At 38.3% G+C, this 23,895-nt stretch overlaps 2 protein-coding genes across 2 annotated transcripts; both read left to right on the top strand.

The window, feature by feature from the left end:
• The first annotated feature begins 563 nt into the window (after nt 1–563).
• nr1d4b (nuclear receptor subfamily 1, group D, member 4b) lies at nt 564–12,651 on the top strand. The gene is made up of 8 exons (XM_079857196.1): nt 564–1,242; nt 5,926–6,255; nt 6,344–6,432; nt 6,814–6,958; nt 9,127–9,680; nt 9,787–9,972; nt 10,481–10,691; nt 11,575–12,651. The coding sequence occupies exons 1-8, from the start codon at nt 1,227–1,229 to the stop codon at nt 11,769–11,771; spliced, it is 1,728 nt and encodes a 575-aa protein (XP_079713322.1). The 5' UTR covers nt 564–1,226; the 3' UTR covers nt 11,772–12,651.
• A 3,396-nt stretch (nt 12,652–16,047) lies between these two features.
• Nucleotides 16,048–23,624, top strand: faim2b (Fas apoptotic inhibitory molecule 2b). Its single transcript, XM_079857905.1, has 12 exons — nt 16,048–16,228; nt 17,515–17,578; nt 17,659–17,735; nt 17,826–17,890; nt 18,439–18,492; nt 18,602–18,652; nt 18,743–18,782; nt 19,396–19,433; nt 19,539–19,626; nt 19,795–19,890; nt 22,582–22,635; nt 22,739–23,624. The coding sequence occupies exons 1-12, from the start codon at nt 16,214–16,216 to the stop codon at nt 22,886–22,888; spliced, it is 792 nt and encodes a 263-aa protein (XP_079714031.1). The 5' UTR covers nt 16,048–16,213; the 3' UTR covers nt 22,889–23,624.
• Nucleotides 23,625–23,895: the final 271 nt, after the last annotated feature.

The raw sequence follows: 23,895 nt of genomic DNA, 5'->3' as shown, positions 1-23,895 counted from the left end.
CAATGTAATGACATGAAAAATACTAGATTCAAAAAAACGTTTTTTCGGGGTCTCAGGAGGTATAATAAGTATAAACGCCTTCACTGTCACTTTTGGTCAATTTAACGCATTCATTCTGAATAATAAGAATACATTTCTTTAAAAAAAAAAAAAACTTACCTTCATTTTTTTTGACGTGTACCCTATATCTTCAGTAACAGTGTTATATAGGCATGCTTTTCGTATCAGTATTAATACCCCGATCAATGTTTAGTTAGAGTTCTCCAAACATCATTTCACCAAATTATGTGTATAGCTAATTTAGGCACATGACCTACATCCAAGCCAGTGCGTGATGCAGGCTAAAAACGTGAGACCCACATGATGCCTTTCCGAGCTGAGTTCAGGCGGTTTGATGCGATGTTCATTCGGGCAAACCCTCGATGGCTCGAAGCCTATCAGCAGAGCGTGTGTGGAGAGGAGGAACTCGAGCAATATAAAGCTGTGAGCGGGGAACAAACAGCAGTCACGGTGCGCTCCTCCTCTTCTGCATGTGCTTCCCCACGCCTCTCCTCCTCCTCTCCGAACATTAGCATAAAATCTGTGTCAGTAGGACAGCGCTCACATGCAGCGCGCGCATGAGGCATTCCAATGTCAACCGAGTGCACGCGCATTCAGTCAGTCATATACAACAGAGAGAGAGAGAGAGAGAGAGAGAGAGAGAGAGAGAGAGAGAGAGAGAGAGAGAGAGAGAGAGAGAGAGAGAGAGAGAGAGAGAGAGAGAGAGAACAGCAGCTACTACAGGGAAGGACAGAGGGCGTGTGAAACGGACTCACAGTCCTTGGCACACAATACCACAAACAATTTAAAGGGCACAGAAAGGAGGGGGCAAACTAGTGGGGGGAAGCTAGCTCAGTCACATTTCTAAAGCACCTGAAAACGTGTTTGGTGTGATGCTTGTGCTCGTCTCAAACTAGTTGCACATCTCTGCCTTGATGCCAGGTCACTAGCTCTGCCTGTTCTTACAGTAATGTACACAGTGTTTCAGCTCTCTAACACTGAGGACGGCACATTGCCCTGCTAACCTGAAGGACATCTGACTTTTGAGAATCAACTTCTTCTTTTTCGAGACTTTTCCTTAAAATACTTCTTGAAGTTGTCTTCTCACCTGTGTGGACGGAATTTGAAACACGCTGAATATTATAATAGATCCCGCTTTTCCTTCATCAACATCAGGAACAGACACTATGGACGGCAGTCCAGGTGAGTTAAAGCGATGTATTGGCTATAACTATTCTAGATTGTTCTACATTAATGTAGACATCTTTTAATCACCCGATTAGAGTTGTATGCACTGTTTTATCTCAGCCAATGTTGATATAACATCTTGTTGAACTTTGTAAAATAGAGACATTAGGTATTTTAGTGCACTGCAAGATACAATTAATACACGCTCGCGTTTGATATCGCCAAGGAAGGACTGTTGCCTAATTGTTTGACATGTTTTTCACTTTACACTTTTTGCATCTGCACGCTGCATTTTTGATGTGAAATACATGTTGTACTGTATCGCGTTGCCTGTGTTACGGATACCGATGTTTTGACAAATGTTTCCGGTCTCGCGTGGCGCGTAAACAAACTCACGTGCAACTCCTCGCGCGCTCTTTCAACAGACTGTGTACATCATGACAAATCATCCTCATAAATCAGTCGTGAGTTGTTTTTCAGCATGACCTCAGCAACCAACGACTTGTTGTTATGACAAAGTTACAATCGTAAAACTTCAAAGCTATCTGCCGCGACTCTGTAGCGTTTTGTTTACGTGTAGCGTGATCTCCAGTAGAGAGGTGGGTGAAATCGTAAACTGGGTTATCTACTGTCAAGGTGTTTCCCTCTCGATCAGGGAACGTGTTCACACGTGTGATTATATTCATTAACCGAGTCACGCTCGTGCGCCAGTGACTGGCCATTATCTATAAGCGCTCCTCCTTTACATTCACTCGAACACGTGATGTGCATGTCAACAACTGCACAGGAACATCATCTGAGGAAAACCTGACAGTTAACACTGGACAGAAGGCAATAAACCAGAGTTTTGTTTACTGGCATCACATGACCTTTCTTATAAGCCAATGATGTTTTTAGATGGCTAATCTGAAGTCATTTATTAAAGAGTCATAATAAAGAAATCTTAGATAATTATTAAGTCAGAACGGTTACACTTTACAGTAAGGTTCATTAGTTAACATGAACTAAGAATGAACAATACTTCTGCAGAATTTATTAATCTTAGTTAATATTATTTTCAATGCATTATTCAAATCAAAGGTTGTATTTGTTAACATTAGTTAATGTACTGTGAACAAACAATGAACAGCTGTATTTTTATTATTTTTATTAATTAACATTAACAAAGATTAACTAATATAGTAACACAAGTATTACTCATTGTTAGTTCATGTTATTAATATATTAACTAATGTTAACTAATAATAATATATACTACTTAATAATATATTATACTTAATAATATTAACCTTATTGTGAAGTGTTACCGTCAGAACGAATGTATCCCAGTGTGATTGTGATGCCGTTTTTTGGCAGCAATGATACATGGGAACTTTAAAACAGACATGTATATGATAATACACAGATATGTACATTTATTGTACATATTATTATTGTTATTAATACAGACTACAATTATCAGTGTGCTACTTTCAGATTGGTTAGAAATAACCTTTATAATTGACACATAAACACATATTGTCAATGTCATATCCAGTGTGTTATTTTCTGATTCGGGTGCCTGTGATTTCTTTGAAAGCGCTCTGTTTGCCAGCTGCACGTTTTGCTTGTCATCAGACAGACTTTCACTTTCACTGTCACGAGGATCAACTCGGAACTCCACGTGCCACGCGTGATTTGATTTCCCAGGCACACACGCGCGTGCACACACACACACACACACACACACCCCCTCCTTGCCTGTGTTTTTGTTCCGGCAGCCGATCTCATCCGGTCTCTGAAGGGAGGGAGGCTGGTCACTGGGTCAAAGTCAAACAGGCACAGCTTTCAGCTCAGTTCTTTCTCCTCTGCCTGCGTGATCTCTATTAGACAACACACACGGGCTTATAACAAGCACAGCCTTATGTGACAGAAGATGCTTGGTGCATTTCAGGCCTAGACACACACTAAGAGATTGACTCGTCACGTAAGAACAGAAAGCTCAAACAACATCCAGCAGTGTTCCTTATGTCAAGAATAAAATATATTACAAAGCGAATGATTCATTTGTAGCACACTGAGTCTTCATTTACATAGGTTGAGCTGCACATATGTGTTTTCTCCTAAAAGATACAGTAATATTGACCTAGTTTTCAGCAGCAGGCAGCGCATGTCTGAGGGCATCCAGCTCTCTGAACAAACCTTCAAAGCCTCACAACTGAGAGTCTCAACGCAGAACTCACCTGCCATTTACTTAATGATCATGCGGCTGGTTTAAAATATAGTTCAGTCCTTTAGCGTTTATCTGTTAATCATTCAACACTGCCTTTAGAAACATTAACATGAAGAATATATATGCATAAGAAACACACTCAGATAATCCTAGGGGAAGCATAGGATTCTTTTATTTGATAGTATCACACTCCAGGTGATACAAAATGTCAGTAGTTATTATAGTACATTTCAATAAGGTATGCAATACAGCAGTTTAATGTAATTTAAGTTGAAATGACAAACATCCAAGGCAGCTTTTCTTTTTTCTTTTTTTTACAGTGTAGTCTACTATACAATACTATAATATTGTAGTATAATATTAAGTGTACATGTATAGCCTACTAATGTTTTTGAAATATTAAAGTCAATAAGTGATTAAACATAGCCTAAAATCTACCTTATTAAACAAACACAGCACTCCTGTCAGCATTCAGAATGTCATCAAGAGGGATGTTTGATTTCCTGAACAGCAGGTTTCACAAACTCAATAACCCATTCATTTCTTCATTCTTCCTCTTATTCTCATTCACCCTTGTGCATGTGAGATACAATACACAGGAAACGTGTTTGCGTTTGGGGAAATTATGTGTCATACATAATGTCACTATGGTCGTGGAAAACAATGTTTAACTAGGATGAAATGAAATTGGGAAGAGCAGTTAATGTAGTCTAATATCTATATTTCATCCATGCACATCATAAACAAGTGAGCTAGCAGAGGTGAAATGAGTTGCGTTTAAAAAAAAACAAAAACAAGCTCGTATGTCGAGCAAACGTGACCGTGCACGTTCATGCATGCACTCCAGTTTCCGGTGACTCAAGTATTACAAACACGGGCGTATAAACCTGGCCCTGGTTACTGTTTTTAAGCCCTCTTCAAACGTGAGCAGCAGGCTGGCAGTGTGTGTGTGTTTCTCTCTCTCTCGTACTGCGGCTGTTTTAGACACGGGACTGCGGAAAAGAGGCTTGTATTTTCGGGGCGTTCACTGTGTCAGGAGTGCATGTGAGTCGACGGTCAGGTGGCTGGCAGCTCTGGAGCGCGCAGCGCGTGAGGCGGGGGTGTGAGAGTTCTTCGAGTTTATGATTCACAAACAAATTGTTCTTTTGAGTCGGTTCTTTTGAATGATTCGGTTTAACAGACTCGGGAAGGTTAGTAGAGAGAACTTTGCATCGATGGAGACAACACGCAAGAAAAGCACGCTTGAGGAAAACACTTGGCAACATTAAACTGGAAGATGCAAATTCCACTTGAGAAAAAAAAAAAAAAAATGTAAAACGCAGTCATATTAACAAACAGGTGTTTTAATTTAACCAACACTGACCTCGTGAAAACCGGCATGCAATTCTTGGAAAACTGTGGAGAAACGAACGGATCGAATCACTGAAGGGAACCGACTCTCTGAAATAAATCCGATTCCCCAGCATTACACTTATACACGTGAGTCAGTCTGGCTCATCCTGGCAGTCTGGCACACTACTCACATGTTTGAGCCCTCTCCTGGCGCGGTTTGAAACATGTGATTCATGATGATGGATGAGCTAGCCAGATTGAAAGTAGTGAAGGGTTCAAACATGTGAGACATTTTATATTGAAGTCAGTGGCTTGACAGCTTTTTGAACATTCTACTGTTCTGGACAAAAAAATAAAAAATAAATACACACATTTCTGAATAGACCACACCCAATCAGATTACAATACCATTCAGTTCATTGCTGACATTTAAGTGCTTCAGAGAGTAACAATGTGGCTGATAACTAAGAAGTTGCACGCTTATCTTTGTTTAAGATTTGCATAAAAGCCTCAGCTAAATGACAGATTTGCTGAATCCTGCAGAATGGATTTAAACATGCAAAATGTGTAAAACTGAAGTGAATATAAAATTAGTCACATTTAATAAACTGTGTAGAGTGCAGTGGATATGTAAGCTAAAAATGAAAGCCTTCCCATTCTGTTCATTTAGATATTTATATCATGGCAAGACTCAGGATAGTTTGGTATGTTAATGGATATGACAGTGTTAATGTATATGGTCTTGGCAGACTGTTATTGGTGCTGCTGTAGAGCAAGTACGGAGAATTGCTACTGTAAATACATTCACAAACACTGCTGTGAGCATGTAGCCATGATATACCACACATGAAATTACCCGTAGCAGATCTAGGCAGGTGGAGCTGGGGAAGGTGGAGGGCTGAAGGACCGCTTTACAGCAAACACTACACCAGACTATTTAAATGTTGAGCATGCGAGCTCATTGGCTGCTGATGTACCAGAGACCAATCAGCTTGAAGAGCCATGTAGTGAACAATGTGATGGCTAGTATATTGCATTAAGGATCTGCTCCGTCTAGAGTTTCATGACTGAACTAGATGTTTATACTAAACTTATCCTCATGAAATATTCTTTTTTTCCCCTCTCTTTCTCTCTTCTCCTTCACACACACGCAGGTGAAGGAGTGATTCACTATGCAGGCTCAACCGGAAGTGCCAGCCCCAGTCCAGGGAGCCCATCCAGTGGGTACCAGACCCAGTCTCCATCCTCCCAACCCTCATCCCCCGAGGAGGTCTCCTTCACTGATCTTGGAGCCCCTAAAAAATACTCAGCTGGAACCAGTGGCAATTCTGCAAGGGGCAACAAACTGGTTTTCCAATTTCCAGAAGTAAGCAGTGTTTCGTCTGTCAACACCGTTACACCAACCGTAACGTCATCAGGGCAAAACTCCTACTCTCACCCAATGGTTGGCAGGCGACCCATTGGATTCACGGGTACCTTTACTAGTGAGTATTAGTGGAGTCATTTTTGATCATTTTGTCTCAAATTCTGTGACACTGACCACTGCTAACTCATTTCAAATTTGTGTTATAGAAACCGGAGGTATGGTGTTGCTCTGCAAAGTATGTGGGGATATAGCGTCAGGATTTCACTATGGTGTCCATGCATGTGAAGGATGCAAGGTAAGGACACGCAAATGCACACTTCTCACTCTGAAAATACTCTCAAAATGCATAACTGATGTGCTTAGTGTTGGACTCTAAACTGAGCAGAAGTCACTAGTCAGTTCATGTGCCTGTTGCTTGCTTTACATTTACATTTACATTTATTCATTTAGCTGACGCTTTTATCCAAAGCGACTTACAATTGCTATGCATGTCAGAGGTCGCACGCCTCTGGAGCAACTAGGGGTTAAGTGTCTTGCTCAGGGACACATTGGTGTCTCACAGTGGATTAGAACCCGGGTCTCTCACACCAAAGGCATGTGTCTTATCCACTGCGCCATCACCACCCCTACTGCTTTACTCACACACGCATTCAATCTGATTTTATGTTATCCTCAGGGTTTCTTCCGCCGCAGTATCCAGCAGAACATCAATTATAAGATGTGTGTGAAGAATGAAAACTGTCTGATCATGAGGATGAATCGCAATCGCTGCCAGCACTGTCGCTTTAAGAAGTGCCTCTCTGTCGGCATGTCCAGAGATGGTAAGAGCTTAAAACATACAGTTATTAATAATAAACATTATTATTCTTGGTATGACTGTATTATTTAAAGTGTTTGCTGAGGGAAACATCAGTATTACCAAACAGTGTTAAGAATGCTGTTGGTTGAGTAAACCCCCACCTAGCAACCCCCCAGTAGACTCTAGTAATTGCACTTTTCTAAGCAATATATATTATATATATAGAGTATATAGAGAATAGAGAATATAGAGGGTCTTAGTCCAGTATTAACCCACCTAACAACCACACGCAACACACTAGCAGTTTGTCCATTGGCAACTGCATAGCAATTCTAAGTATCACATTCATAATCCAGTGGTTGCAAGTAGAATCTGCGAGTTTCGAGTAAGGGCAAAAAATTTCCCCATGTAGGTTCAAATTTGTTACGCAAATGTGATGCGTTGACCAAAAAAAAAGCTGCTTGGTTTGAAAGTGACCTCTGGGTGAGTGGTGTTTCATGCATCACTGCTATTGACAATGGACAATTGCCCTTTTTGCTCCAAAATTTCGCTAATGTCATCACACCTTTCCAGCGCATTTAAAACATTCTTTCGATTCTCCTTTTTTATTTCCTCAACCCAGCATCCACCATCTGTTCTGTAATGTTTGCACCTATGGCTGACAGTTTCCTTTCACCGCTGATTTATTAGTGCGGGCACGCTGAAATCCCACAAGTCATCGCTCACTGTAAAATCTGCTGCAAATCAGGTTAATTTGGGGAATTGGGGACACCGAGCTCCTAGTGCACTGCAGTTTAATGTGTTTCCAGGTCTTCGTTTGCTGTATTGCAGGATTAATTAAGATCTAAACGCTCGCTGGGATTTAATAAAGTGCTTTGTCGATGTAACCCAGAAGCTAAGAACATTTATTTCAGTTGGATGTAATGCATAAATACACTAAAATATCTTTTCGATTTGTCCTCTAGCACACTTTGCCCATACAGGACACTGCTGTCTCTGGGGAGCTTTGTAAACTGGGCTGATAATAAATCATATTTTCTGGGGCTAGTGTACATATTTAGGTGACCTAAAAAGCGGGAAAGTAAAGTGATACCGCATGCACCATCATATTTCAACGTCACATGACGTACTTGACCTTGTTTTCCTCCCTTGTTGCAACTCGCGCTGTAATTGCGCAAGATTTCCATTCAAGTTTATGAATGTATAAAGAACCTTTATGGATTTAACTTTTCAGGGTATTGTAATCCAAAAAAACGTAGCTAATACTATATGTCGCTTGCTTTACAGTAGATGGTATATCTTCCTCCATTTATAATGTCACTGAGCTTGTCACCGGAAACCTTGACTTCTCCTTTAACGCTGGTCATCGCCTTCACGTGAGGGTGCTATATGACACCCCGAGACACACAAAGCCTTGTTATATTACAGGCCTAAAGATCTGGTTGTGCATTAGTGCTTGTGTTAGCAGTTTCAACCGAACCTTGCTTGCTGAAGGCACTTCACATTGCTCAACACTTGGTGCTCCTTATCAGTCTAGTTCATCACCATATCATGTTCCTCTGCCCTACAACGTTGCACCACTTAACTATTCTAACGCCTTCTTCTCTCTGCCCTTTTCACCTGTCACCTGCTAACCCTTGACCTCATGACTGTATCATTTCACCTGCTGTCAATCACTCCATCACTCATTCCCTCACCGACATCACCTCTGCTTCGGGTGACTCACTAACCCACTTCCCAATGGGAGAGAGACACACACAGAGAGAGAGAGAGAGAGAGATGAACAGAAGGATGGGGAGGTGTATTATACAGCTGAAGGATCTATGAATAGCTGCGAGGTGGAGTAGGGAGAGATCAGATGAGAAAGAGGAGGGAGAACTAGAACAGAACGAAGCTTTGTAGACCAGTTATAATGTGATATGAACGATTAGTGGTCACTGTGATGTAATCTTGTTTCATGTCTTTTATAAAATGGATCCTGAATGCTGATTTGTCAGTAAAATAAGGATAAACCAATAAAGCTATTCCAGTGCATGTTCGACCTAATAATCCCCTTTAGCCGTGACTATATTCACAATACAGCACAGCCTCTTGACCTCACTGCATTATTCACGGTTGTAAATTCTGTGACACCTTTGCATTGTATGATTGGATTATACCTAGTGACATTTAATCCCCTGTTTCTCCTAGCTGTGCGATTTGGACGCATTCCGAAGCGTGAGAAACAACGTCTACTGGACGAAATGCAGAGTTACATGAACAGCCTTAATGAATCGGCGTCCATGGACATCAACTGTTCTTCACCGACCGAGACCCCCACCAGCCCTGGAGACGGCCAATCAGAAGAGGCCATCGGTGCGATCTCGCAAGCTTACCGAAACATCTTTGTGAACGGGGAGAAGGTGTTGGTGAAGATTGACGATGACAATAACAACAGTCCTTCCTTCCGTCATAATCCAATGCAAGAGTCCGGTTACAGCCAGTCTCATCCTCAGCCAAGCGTCTCACCGCAGGAACATCCAGTACATTCCACAACAAACTGCCTCTCCCAATCCAGATGCCCGTTCGCCAGCCACGACAACAAACCAACAATCCAGGTCATAGACAACAGTCACTATAACTTCCCACAATCCTCAAGTCCCAGTCAGGGAACCACACCTTCTCAAAGCTATCCATCGAAGCACAACAGTTATTCCACTCAGACGTCTTGTCCTTGGAGACTGAGTCCTGGCGCTAAAGTTCTGGTAGGTTTTTATGAGGGCGTATGATTTGTTGCACATCGCAAAACTTTTTTTTTTTTTTTTTTTGAATTCATGAGATTAATTTAGTCTTCTTTCTGTATTTCTCCAGGCATGTCCTCTCAATGCATGTCCCGTGTCCCCAGCCAGTCACTCCAGTCAACAGGTCTGGGAGAGTTTCTCCCAGTGCTTCACTCCAGCTGTTAAAGAAGTGGTTGAGTTTGCCAAGAGCATTCCCGGGTTTCAGGCACTGAGTCAACATGATCAGGTCATGCTGCTGAAGGCAGGGACCTTTCAGGTGAGAATCGCCAGCTTCTGTCCCCAGATCAGTTCCAATCACACTGTCTTTGCCTTTTTCTATGTAGAAACATATTGATGTTTATTAGTATATAACTGTTTTATTATTGAGGGGGAACTAAGAGTCTTAGTTCAGTTCTTGCAGCTGTGATTTAGCTCAGTTATTTAGCACCAAAATATTGTTGACTCAAGATCACGACCCAAGGATTGATTCGGTTCAGATTGATTTTGTGAACTGGCTCAATTGGTTAATTGAAAAGATTTGACTCAACTGAACAATTCGATCATCCCTAGCAGTTTCAATCACATGGTGTTACGGACAACTATTTACAGACTATGTGAAAGACTCTAGACTAATATCTTTACAGATTTGTTTCAACACTCAATAACTAAGGTCTGAAAGCGAAATGCATCCAGTACTTATATGTCGATGAATAAAGTCTCTGAGAGTTATTGTGGTGCACTTTACACGACCCAATGTTTATTTAACATCATTGTTTTCATTGCAGGTTCTAATGGTGAGGTTCTGCTCGCTGTTTGACGCCAAGGAACGGACTGTAACATTCCTAAATGGTCAGACCTACCCGTTGGCATCGCTGCGAGTGCTTGGCATGGGCAATCTTCTGGACGCCATGTTTGAGTTCAGTGAGAAGCTGGGGAACATGGGTCTGGAGGCCGATGAGATGGGTCTCTTCATGGCTGTGGTGCTGGTTTCTGCAGGTACCTTGGATTCCTAATAATTATCACACGCAAGCAATGTTTCAAGTGCGTCAGGAATAGGGAGATGTCCAGCTAGGCAACATTTTTAGGCATCACAGATGTGCTTTTCACATGGCTGTTCTGAACAATTTGTTCATTCCAAATCAGCATTGCATGTGTCCTCTGCGATACTAAAATCCAAAATGGTGGCTGTAGTCAAAGAAAATGCAAAAACATTCTATTTTGATAAACATATTATGAAAAAAAAATTATAGAAGCTTGTTTCCATCATGAATTTTTTTTTTTTAATTGCAACCTTTTTTTTGTTTGAAAAAAAGTTTGAATTGTGGGTTATAATCTTGGAATGGCGAGAGAAAATGTCAGTATTGTGAGATTAAAAAGACGCAATTATCTAATACTTTTTTTTTAAATTCTGTGGCGGAAACAAACTTTCATAGAAAACAGTTCTATTAGCACACTAATTATTGCACCCATTTTTGTGCTTAGACTAGTATGCATTTCAATTGACAGCTCTATTTGTGAGTGTTTTAAATCCGTCAACTATCACTTCACACACAACGCATTTTTCCATTTCACTGCTCTACTTTTGCATTGTTTCTCAAAGTAAACGCGCTAGACGGACGGCTTTAACCGCTGCATTTGCATCTCACACGTGACACGCCGTTCTAAAAACGTGGCGCTCAGGTTAAAAGAAGTGCAACTTTTAAAAAACGCGTCTCTAGACCGTGCACTTTTTTTGGGTCTTAAACAGCGAAACGGCGTTCTGTTTGAACCGGGTCTTAGAAGGACAGCAAGGCATTTCACTAGAGTTTGGAAGAGAGTAGTAATGTCTACATCATGAGCCAGTATTGCAGGTACTCATGATTATTTCCCTGTGTGTCAGATCGCTCAGGGATATCAGACGTGGGAGCCGTCGAGCAGCTCCAGGAGGATTTGATCGGCGCTCTCCGAGCTCTCATCACTCGCAGGAGGCCGGAAGACAGCGCACTCTTCCCCAAACTCCTGCTGCGTCTGCCAGACCTCAGGACACTCAACAACCAGCACTCCGAGAAACTCCTCGCCTTCCACATCGACCCCTGAGACGCATGCCAGACCTAAAACACAGACTCAGGGTGCTCTTCTGTACAAACAAGCCATGCATAATTCAGGATGAACATCTGACTCGCACTTACACAGACTCGCTTCACCACGTCAGACTTTTCCAATGCAACGTAAGAATGGAGCAGATGCTGGACATTTGGACTTTTCGGGAGAGTTTTCAAAGAAGAGGGAATAGATTTTTCTTCCAACAACGGACATTTGACGAGATTATGAGGGGATGGATGGTTTTATAACCAGAAAAGTAACCTCGCATTGAAAGATCGGTGTCAGTTTGAAGTTTTGGGACATTATAAATATTCTTCTCACTCCAGATGCTATGCATTCATTATCATATTGTTCAACACATTGTACAACCTTTCAGATGCTAGCTCATAATTCAATAATTTCCTCTAACACATTCTTATATCTCTTTGTGGACCTTTATAAATATTGTTTACAGTCAAAACATTGAGTGTAAAAAACATGTATTATAATTGAAATGTATGATAGTTTCTCATAACTGTATAAGACTGTAGTATGAATTCACGTGTGGAAATATCATGATAATACCAGGTTGTGTCATGAAGAAAGGACTGCTCATCTCATCTTGTATTTAAACTGTTAAGCCAATGTCATTTTCAACAGCTCTGCATGGATATGGTTTATTTTCTACCCTTTGCAGTTCAGAATTTTCTGGAAGTGTCTTTTGTATTGGCGAAGATGAGTTATCAGCAAAGTGGACATTAGCATTTCTACACAAACTCAATTCATTTGTTTCACGTGCATCTAAATGTATATTTCGTAAATGTATTATGTTTATCTTTTACTATAGAGATGGCAAGATTATGTGATATTAAAAAATTACATTTCAATTTTTGCAAACCTGAGTGTTTTGTATACATGCGCATATATATAATATCCTGAGCACTGCACGTGTCTTTGCACATGGAATGCTGATGGTGCACAATGGTCTCCTAGCAACAGGCGAGGGAACCAGCATGATGTATGTGATCTATGCCACGATTTTCACCTTCATTTAAATAATGGGTTCCAAATGGAATCTTTGTTTCATTTCATACATCACATGCGCTGCCTTCAATTACAGAATATAGCACAGAATAATGAGTCTAGAATATTTAATGTTGGCCAGACCGAATGAAACATACCTGTGAATAACAAAGACAGAAATATATATATATATACATTCGTTTATGTTCTGTATGTATATCAAATATTTAATATATATATGTTATCAAATATAGCCTATATCAAATGTATATGAATAAATGAATAACTGATTCCAGATATGAACAGCATTTACATTTAATCATTTAGCAGACGCTTTTATCCTAAGCGACTTACAAATGAGGAGAGCAATAGAAGCAGTTTACCATAGGACAATAAGTGCTGTGACCCTTCCCAGTTTAGTCTAACACAGTATATGTCATTTTTTATAAATAGATATAGAGTAGAGAGAAGAGAAAATAAAGTGTTAGTATTAATGGATCATACACAAATAAATAAATATTGTACATCCAAATTAATAATGTTTGAAATGGCATTTAAATACAGTAAGTGCGCCCTCTTGAGGTTACTGTGCCATACTACATTTAAATGAACAGTGGGCTAACATTAACGACATTACTTTGAATACATTTTAATTGAATAATAATAATAATTAAAAAAAAACATATATATTTATTTAATAAATGTTTGATTTATTTAGTTATTCATGCCAGGGTTGGAAGCATCCTTACAATAGTTACAGGTCATTTAGGTATGCATTTAAATGTGTATAAATGACACTCTGTGTTAGTTGTATTCTATGAGTAGCCTAGTAGTTTTTATTTTTATTTTATTTTTTAGAAAAGGCTTTCTAGGGACCCGAGACGCAAATTAGCTTATCCTACACTGTCGATGTGCAATAGGCCAACATATTTTCCATTTTTTTACTGGAATCAAGTTTTAAAAAAAAAAAATGTATACTGTCCCTATATAAATAAACTTATAAATAAAACAAAAATAAATAAAAGTCTTTAAATATGATTTCTTAAAAATATATATTTACTGTTTCTTGTAGGTTGCAAGCTAAGCAAGTAATGAAACAGAGACTGAACTCATCATACAATTCATCAGTTGCATCTGGAACTATTTTATGTTTGGCTAAAACTAATCGTCTGAATAAAATGACATTTTTTTAAAGATGACATCAATGACTTAAAAATGTAAAATCTTAAGGCGAGCAAACAATAAAATATTATTATTATATATTATATCACTTAGTAGGCTATTATTGTACATATTTGCAGCTTACAGTCTTTCTTTTTTTAGGAAAACATGACAAAAAATAATGTTCATAGCTCCAGCATGTCCTACCCCAACTTCCTGTTTCAACCGGAAATGTTTGAACACATGGAGGGGGGGGGGAAACCACTGTCTATGGGGAAAACCTGCGCTAGTCTGGTCAAACCAGAGAATGTCTAGGTCAAACCATGTTATGTGGACTCTGGTAAGTTATTACAAGAAAAGATATGATTATTGGACAGAAACCAGGCCATAATAAACTGAAGAGCGCCCTCTACCGACCAACTAGCACGTTAGCTTAGATGACATTACTTTCATAAATATTTCTGACATGACTTTGGAAATTACATTTCTGTAGCTCAAACAACGGCAAGGTCATGGGCTTGAACTTTGAATCCCAGGAAATGTATGAACTGATCAAATCTTTCCCTCCAGCACATATAAATAAACAGCTCTCGTATTTGGCCCACTGACAAGCAGGCTTCTAGAAATAAACCCTTAAATCTTTAACAGTCGTTACAGAAGCAGCTTACTAAAGCATGAAGTCACCGTTTCAAAAGATGAGTCTCTTGACCCACAACAACCTGACAGAGACTAGACGTTCCTTACTAATACTATTGTATAATAACATAACATAGGCTATAGGCTAACATTGTTGATGTGCTCATGTTCACATATGGTCATATTGATATAGTAGTATATCAACAATATGAATCACAAAACATTAAATGAAACAGCTAAATCTAATTATTGTTAGTTTACAATGATTTTATGACTGTAAATTACACATCTACGAACGAAAAGTCGTCTTTGCTTTTATTTTAATGTGACAACTTGCCCCATATATTGTGCATATCCCTCATGACGAGCTGTCCGGCCTCTTCTATTAATCCATCATGGAAATAAATGACTGCCTCTTGATGTTCAATCATTCTACAGTACTTTATTTATCATATTTAATATATATATAAAAAAATTTGGCCTGTTCCACAAGCCTTATGAATTACTTTTGAATATTCGTGAACAATGAAATGAACAGGGAATTATTGACACTAGCTGTACTGTGTGCATTATTAACTTATTAATATTTCTAACTTATTCTTATTAGCAAATATTAACATTTTGAATGAAAAAAGTTTTTATTGTGTTTTTCTTTTATTGATATTTTCTTCTATTTAATATTGTTAGGGTATTTTATTATCCTGAAGTTGTCTCCCCAAGTTATGTATCAATCTTATTACAATCGTAACTATTTTTTAAATGAAAATATGTATGAAATACATATTAAATACATTTCTTTTTTTTAACAACAAGAACACATTTATGCAATAACCCATATAACACTAGAGCTCTGTCTGAGTCAGTGCACTGCACAAATGATATTCTTCCTCAGTATTTCTGTCTTGTTTCCCAGTACGAATATATCTAAACATTCTTAAATCAATTAAGATACATTTACTTGAGAAGCAAAATGACTTCAGATATGAAGTCTTCTTTACTGAAAATGAATCAAAATGAAATTTCATGCTTAAAACAAGGACTAATATCTGCCAATGGAGTCAGAACAATAAACTTGTTTTCGCACATGCAGATATTTGATCTTATTCTAAGAATAAACTCACTTCATTATGATTTTTCTTTTCTTTTCTTTTCAGAAAACCACAATATCAACTCATTTTGCTTCTCAAGTGGCCTAAATGTATCTTAAATTTATTATAATACAAAACAAGACAAGACAAACCCACACCTTTCCAACATTTTCTACTCAAATAATATGTCATCTTCACATGTGCTTCTGTATCATCATCTTTCTGCTTTCAGGTTTGTCCTACATACATAACATGCTATATAACTCTAAATATAGCACACCTGTTGCATCACATGTCCAAGGAGAAGCCCAAGATCTGTTACGAAGCTTGTGTTTTCCCGCTCTATCCCATCATGCCACCCAGTGCTGAGACGTTGCTGGAATGAACTAAAGCCCCGCTGGAGGGATTAGCCTGGATAGATACTATAAATCTCCACTGTAGAGACACACACACACACACACACACACACACACACTGACCGACTGAAACTCTCCGCTTTCCTCTGAGAACCACAGCGTATCCTCACATCGGTGGAAAACATCACTGACAATGACACAGAAAAAGGTAAGGTATTGTTTTATCAGTTACTATAGTTACTATAGAATAGAACAGACCAGAGCAAAACAGAAAAATGGAAAATAATAGTATAGAACAAACCAGAACAATGGAATAGAATAGAACAGAACAATAGAATAGAACAGAATAGAATAGAATACAACAACATAATATCAGGTAACATAACATAACAATAGAATAGAATAGAATAGAATAGAATAGAATAGAATAGAATAGAATAGAATAGAACAGAATAGAACAGAACAAAACAGAAAAATGGAATTAAATATAACAGAACAATAGAATATAATATAATACAACAACATAAGATCAGGTAACATAACAATAGAATAGAATAGAACAGAACAATAGAATACAACAACATAAGATCAGATAACATAACAATAGAATAGAACAGAATAGAATAGAATACAACAACATAAGATCAGGTAACATAACAACAGAATAGAATAGAGCAGAATAGAACAGAACAAAACAGAAAAATGGAATTAAATATAACAGAACAATAGAATATAATATAATACAACAACATAAGATCAGGTAACATAACAATAGAATAGAACAGAACAAAACAGAAAAAATGGAATAGAATAGAACAGAACAATAGAATAGGATAGAACAGAATACAACAACATAAGATCAGGTAACATATAACATAACAATAGAATAGAATAGAATACAAATCAAGACTTTCTGTGAACCCTGTAAACTGTGAAAGTAAAGTGAAGCTGAATTAATCTACAAGTAATGATGTCAAAATATTAAAATAATAATCTATGTAATAAAGTAACATATAAAATAATGGTTATAAATGTAATTGAATGGCATTAAAACTGATGAACTGAACTGGATCTGCTTTCAGAAGTGTGTAGTTCCTCAGAAGACACCGCGTGCTTTGCTGGCATATTTCCATAAGGAGATTATTACCACTATTTATAGATCAAGCTTCTGTCTTTACAGAGACATAAAAACATTTACAGTTTTATTCTACTGTAGATTTTTTTTTAATTAAACCGACTGTATTACATATTGCATTCATACACACAATCTAAATGATCTTTTTCATGAGACAATATGTCCTGTATTTCATGGTTTCATTTGCACAGGTCAGTTAATCTCTGTATTGGATTATATCCATAAGCTTATAAACAATAATCTAAATCAAAGATTAAAGTTTACTCAGAGTATTTTAGAACCATTCTCAAAGTGAGTTAAATAGTTCTGATGTGGCAGCATGTTCTTGGCCTCTATATTACATGGGTTTGTTTTGTCAGATTTCCCCGACGGTCCAGACTGTGGACGGAAGCGTGCCGCCGAGCTACGACGAGGCCAACGCAGGTGCTTATTACTGCATTCTCACAAATATCCTCAAATATAGATTTCTGCTCTTATTTATTCATTTATTTTTCCTTTTGCAGGATGTCCTGGTTACTACTACGGTGAAGGAACGTTTTCCTGGGATGACAAGCTTATTAGACGAATCTTTATACGAAAGGTGACACTTTAAATATTCAAATGAAATATGTGTTGAGGATGATCAAGTCAAAATGCTTGTAATAAACATGTGTCTTGTTGTTTCTGGCAGGTTTTTTCCATCCTGATGCTGCAGCTCTTCTCAACCGTGGCAGTCATCGCTCTCTTCACGTTCCAGTGAGTCGAGAAACTGCACACTGTTCACAGATGGATTATTATTACTGTAAAGAAATGAATACTTTTAGTCTGCAAGGACGCATTCAACTTTTAAACGCAGTTTAATCACAGTTTCCACAAAAATATGAAGCAGCACAAATCTTGTCAACAAAAAAATAGTTCATTTTATTAAGTATGCTCAAGTAAAGTATACCTTGTGTAGTAATTATAATATCAATGTACTAGTAGTATACTTGTAAGTGTACTATTCCAATACTTGGGACTAAATTGGCCCACTTTTTTAAACAATTCAGCTTTGATCACGTGAATAAATTATATTTGAACATATATTCACAGAGAGCACAGTTATTTTAAACTGCAATAATACTTCACAATATTACTGTGTTTACTGTTTAACTTGGTGAGCAAACAAGACGTGAGCAAAACGAACAAAGAAAATCTTACCGACCTCAACTTTTGAACAGTGTGTTATATGAGTTATGTGTAAGCGTAATATAGTAAGTGTTGATTTTTGACACTCCTAACCTCTTCTCCTCTGCTTTCCTCAGTGCTCCGGTGAGGATGTACATTCAAACACATCCTATTTTATACTCCATGTCCAAGTACGTAATATAAGTCATTAAAATATGGCCATAAATGCTTTCAAATGTTCCACTTTTAGGTATTAATTTCAGTGATCTTTAACTTCAGCAATATGTGTGTGTTTTGCAGTCTTATGTTTCTCGTCACATATTTCACATTGATTTGCTGTGGTGATTTGAGGTCAGTTCATGAAACTGAATACACTTATTCTATATGAGAAATAAGCAGGAAAACACATCGCAATATAATCTTATCATTTCTGTATTATAGGAGGCAGTTTCCATGGAATTTTATTCTGCTTACAATCTTTGTGAGTATTTGTTTAAAAATGTCATCAACTTTGACTGTATTATAATTAAATACTTGCATGCTAAAGTAAATCAGTCCCTCACCTCAAGTACACTCTTCAAAATAAAAGTTCTTTATTGGCATCAATGGTTCCATGAAGAACCTTTAACATCCATGGAGAACCTTTAACATCCATGAAGAACCTTTAACATCCATGGAGAACCTTTAACATCCATGGAGAACCTTTAACATCCATGGAGAACCTTTAACATCCATGGAGAACCTTTCAAATGCGCCACAGTTCTTTCGATTATTCAAATGTTCTTCACACTAAGAAAAAGAAAGAGTTGTTTTAAGATCTGAGCGCTGGAAGGTTCTGTGAGGAGCCAGTAATGGTTCTTCTACAGCATCACTGCCAAAACTTCCTCTTCAAACCTTTATTTTTAAGAGTGTAAAGTACAGGTTTGCCTTTTGTCTTAATAACCAATATCTACAGTAGCCCAAAAATCATTTTAGAGCCATACTTAAAATGTTTGCATTTGATTGCATTACACTGCGTTCATATAATTAAATGTTCTTATTTCTTCCCCCTTTTTTCCGCTGTCATTTATTTTGCATGCTTTTGTGAACCAAAGACCCTGAGCATGGCTTGCATGTTGGGTTTTATCTCCAGGTAATGGCATATCTGTTGTGCATTTGCGTGTTTGCAAACTTGTTTTTCTAAATTCCACAGGATATGTTTAATATCTACTGACCCTAACGGTCGTTTTTCCTACAGTTTCTACAACACCAAGTCTGTGATGCTGTGCATTGGCATCACTGCCACCGTGCTTCTGTGCGTCACCATCTTCAGCTTTCAGAGCAAGGTGAGCAACTGATGAAAGCATTATTCCAATCATTACTAAATTTACATTTTTAGTGAACATTGGTGTCTTTTATCATGTTGCTTTTATAAAGCAATGTTGCTTTAAGTACAATAAGTACAAATGTTTAAACATGCAAAATACAACAATATGATTTATTTGTCTCTATAGATTGACGTCACCTCATACCAAGGTCTTCTCTTCATTCTGTGTATGGTCATGTTTTTCTGTGCTATTGTCATGGGATTCGTGGTTCCCTTTGGCTATGTAAGTATCAGAAAGTAAAAGTCAACTATAGTAAAACCTCACTGAGCTTCCCACTCAATTGAATAAATAGAGTTCAGGACCAGTGTTGGGGAAAGTTACATTTAAATGCAAATGCGTTATAATATTGCGTTACTCCCTAATTAAGTAATTAATTAGGTAACTTAGTTACTCTTTATGTAAAGTAATGCATTACGTTACTTTTGCATTACTTTTATCTCAGCTGGCTGAGGCTCGCTCTCTCAACATTATGGTTTATATTACCTACTGTACAACTGTACAAACCCCTGAAGGTCTTTTTTTGGGCAAATATAGACCTTTCACACCAAGAGCCCTATCACACACCCCGGCCTGTGCAATGCAGCGCCAGCCGCGACTTAAGTGTGTTTAAGTAGATTCAGCCTGACGCAGTTTTCATTTTCACGTCCTGCGCCACGTTTTTTAAATAGCAAACGCATTTGCGCCTATTTGTGCGGCCATGGGCTGCTGATGTGAAAACCAGGTGTGTGTTCAGGCGCATTGCTGACGCATTACTATTTTGAGGAAACTGAAATAAACTGCGCAATATTTTTTTGTTATTTAAAGAGCGCATTAGTAATGTGCGCCTATAGGCGGGTCCACAACATGCATACACTTTGTCCCATAGATGGTCTGCATGGTACAGAAGCGTTCAGTTTTTCTGCTTGCAAATTCCGTCATGTAAATAGCGAATCCGCCATGGTGCGAGCGCAACTGGCTTTTAAAGGGAATGGGAGAAGAGACTCAGATTTTTTTAATTCACGTTATGCCCAAAACACAGCCATAACTCATTAAGAGAATAGAGACATGCTTTTAGACTTTTAGACCATGCGCCGGGAGCGCTGACCATTTTTCCCGTCGTTAAACTAGCAAAAGTGTATTCGGACTCGCACTATGGGCCCTATTTTAACGATCTGAAACACAAGTATCAAACGCGAAATGTAAGTAACTTTGTGGGCAGATCTCGGCGCAAATCTAAAATGTGTTGGTCTGAAGTCGCTTCATTATTCATAGGTGTGGTTTGGGCGTAACGTGAAATAAACCAATCAGAGCGTCATCTCACATTCCCTTTAAGAGCAGGTGCGCTTGTTCCATGGCGGATTGCTATTATAACGGCGGATTTGCCAGACGCACGCCAGGAGCGGTTCACATCCGAGGAGACTGACGTTCTCGTCAGGCCCGTAAAACACAGAGAAGTGACATTGGGGATGGAGAAACACACCCAGATTAGCTTCGCTTAAACAGGCGTATGATAATTTGGGTAAATGTGTAAGCTAGATTTATGCCTATTTTTTCACATCTTCATGAACACCACAATGATTTCCCTCATGTGGAATATTTTTCCTTGTAATTATGTATGGTTTGCAAAAATGTGAACTGCGTCTGTGTAGATAAGAGAAGCAAAGTGTGTGTGCGTTGTGCACACGCTACATTATGGCCAAGCATGCGCCCTTAAAATAGCCTCTGAATAACGCACCACTGACTTTAGACGAGGTTTCTCCTGGTCAGTGGTGGAATTGTTTTCTGGAACTGCAAAATAGCACCAGGGAACGTTTGCGCCGGAACACGCCTCCTCTATTCACTGAACCGCCCCCGGGAGTGCAAGTTCATTCCCTAATTTACCGACGTGCGTCTGTGGAGGGAAAAGTCCGCTGTGCGTCGGGTGCAAAATAGGAATGATACATGCGTCGGTGTACAAAGTCAATTGCGCTGGGTGCGAGATAGGGCCCTAACTCCTCTTAAGCCATGCGCTTTAGACTATGCGCTTAGATCCTTAAAATAGGGCCCCAGAAGTGAAATGAATAATCCTCAGGCTGAAGGAAATGCAAATTCACGCCTGTACAGTAGAGGGCGCCACTCAGACAAACCTTTCAGCTGTGATGTCATTCTGTAGTGCAGAAAAATAGAGCGCAGAAGAAAGTTCAACACTCTTTAGCAATACAAACAAAGAAAAATGAAACACAAATATGATGTTTAACTTACTCTTTTTCCCCCCTAATTGGTTCATCAAAGTTCAGCAGCAAAGACATTGGTCAATAAAGTGAGATTCATTCAATACGTATATTTGTGTAATTTAACATATTTAATTATAGGAGGTTCACATAATATTCTAAATTTGCATTTCTCTGTTTTTATTCATTTTGAGGAATAGTGTTTTTGTTCAAGTTAGAGGAGTAAACGCTCACATTTAGATCTACAATAGCCATCATGTTCACACACAACGCCTCTGCAGTTCCTCACCATTATTTACTGACGATTTCACTCAACAAAACTCAGACAGGAGAGCGGTCAGTCAATACAAGGGAAAACAAAGTAACTTGTGTTACTTATTTAAAAAAGTAACTAAAATTAGAAAAAAATATTTTAAAAGTAATGCATTACTTTACTCAACACTGGTTCCCATACACGAGTGCACATGTCTAAGTGACTAGAATTTTAATTCAGTATTTTAAAAAATTAATTAAACTGAAAAGTAGATATTAATGTGCTACATTTATAACTCACTCACTACATCCAAAGAAATGTGTTCATAATGCATGTTGTTTGTAATGTTACAACATTGTTCAGGACTGTATTTTTAGATACTGGCTAATAATACCAGTCCCAATCCGCACAAAACCATTATCTGTCCTAGATTAGATCCTAGTCGCCTTCTAATGGTTTCTCTTTTAAAAGGTCCCCTGGTTACATGCGGTCTATGCCTGCATAGGAGCGGTGGTGTTTACCATGGTGAGAAGCAGATTAGTCAAGAAAGGATTATGGTTTTAAATAATGAGGATTTACTTTGTGATATAATGTGGACTGACCTGAGTCTCTGTCTCTTCTGTCTCAGTTTCTAGCCTTTGATTTGCAGCTGCTGATGGGGAACAAGCAATACTCCATGAGTCCTGAAGAGTATGTCTTTGCCACTCTGAGTCTCTATCTGGATGTGGTGTACCTGTTCACGTTCCTGCTGCAGTTGTTTGGTGATGGTCGAGAATGAGCCACGGTTGTGTAGTAATATCCTCCATCACATACACTATTAATGTCCCAAACGGCTCTGCAAACCCAATGTGTGTGGCCTTTTAAGTTTCAGTAGGTTTAAGGAAAATCAGCACTGTAAAAGTGTTTCTCAGGTAATGTGAATATGTGCTTTGTGTGTTAACTTATTCAAAGGTCAAAATCTAAAACATTTAATATGACTGAGACTGTTTAATTTGAATAAAATTGAAATTAATAATACATACAAATTAAAATTAAAAATGTACATCAAATGTGGGTTTGTATCTTGGCCACAAAAATGAAGATAAAGCATTTATATGGCAGATGATGTTAGTCTGTGTTAATAACAGTTTTCACTCGGCTGGTTCAGAGTTTATATTAAGCTCTATTATTTAATACTGTTTAATCAGTTTTTTGTATAAATGGTGTGTGAAAAACAAACAATGACTGAACATAATTTGAAAATGTCATAACCAATTTTGAATGATCACAATTTGTCATTGTGTATTGCATGTAATTTTTCATAATGCATGTATTTCTGTAACTTGCACATGTTGTTCTGTATTTGACAGTTCATTCTGGATTGGTTTGTTCGTTCAGTCAGTCATTTCTGGATACCCATAATGCACTGCAGCACTTCTGCTTGTATATGACCAATCTGTCTTCAATAAGCACTTTGTATTTTTGTCTATGAATGTAATAAAGTAGATATAAAACTGTGGCATCAGGGAGGCATGATATACAATGATTTCTTTTTGAGCTAATACTAACATAAGTTTCTTGATTAGAGCTTTTTAAGTATTACTACTTAGTAAATTGGCAACGGGTATGAGAAAACTAGAAAGAACAGAGAAAAGAAGAATGAACACAGTCAGGCACTGGTGTTGGACGAGAAGGCCCGGCTCGCAGTCTCCGCTCTCATTCATCCCAAAGCTGTTCTGTCGGGTTGAGGTCAGGACTCTGTGCAGGACAGTCCACTTCCTCCACACCAAACTCCTCATCCAGGTC

The sequence above is a fragment of the Squalius cephalus genome (genome assembly GCF_949319135.1).
Source record: "Squalius cephalus genome assembly, chromosome: 22".
Classification (NCBI taxonomy): domain Eukaryota; kingdom Metazoa; phylum Chordata; class Actinopteri; order Cypriniformes; family Leuciscidae; genus Squalius; species Squalius cephalus.
Note: the sequence above shows the minus strand (reverse complement) of the source record. Positions and strands in the feature narration are given on the sequence as shown.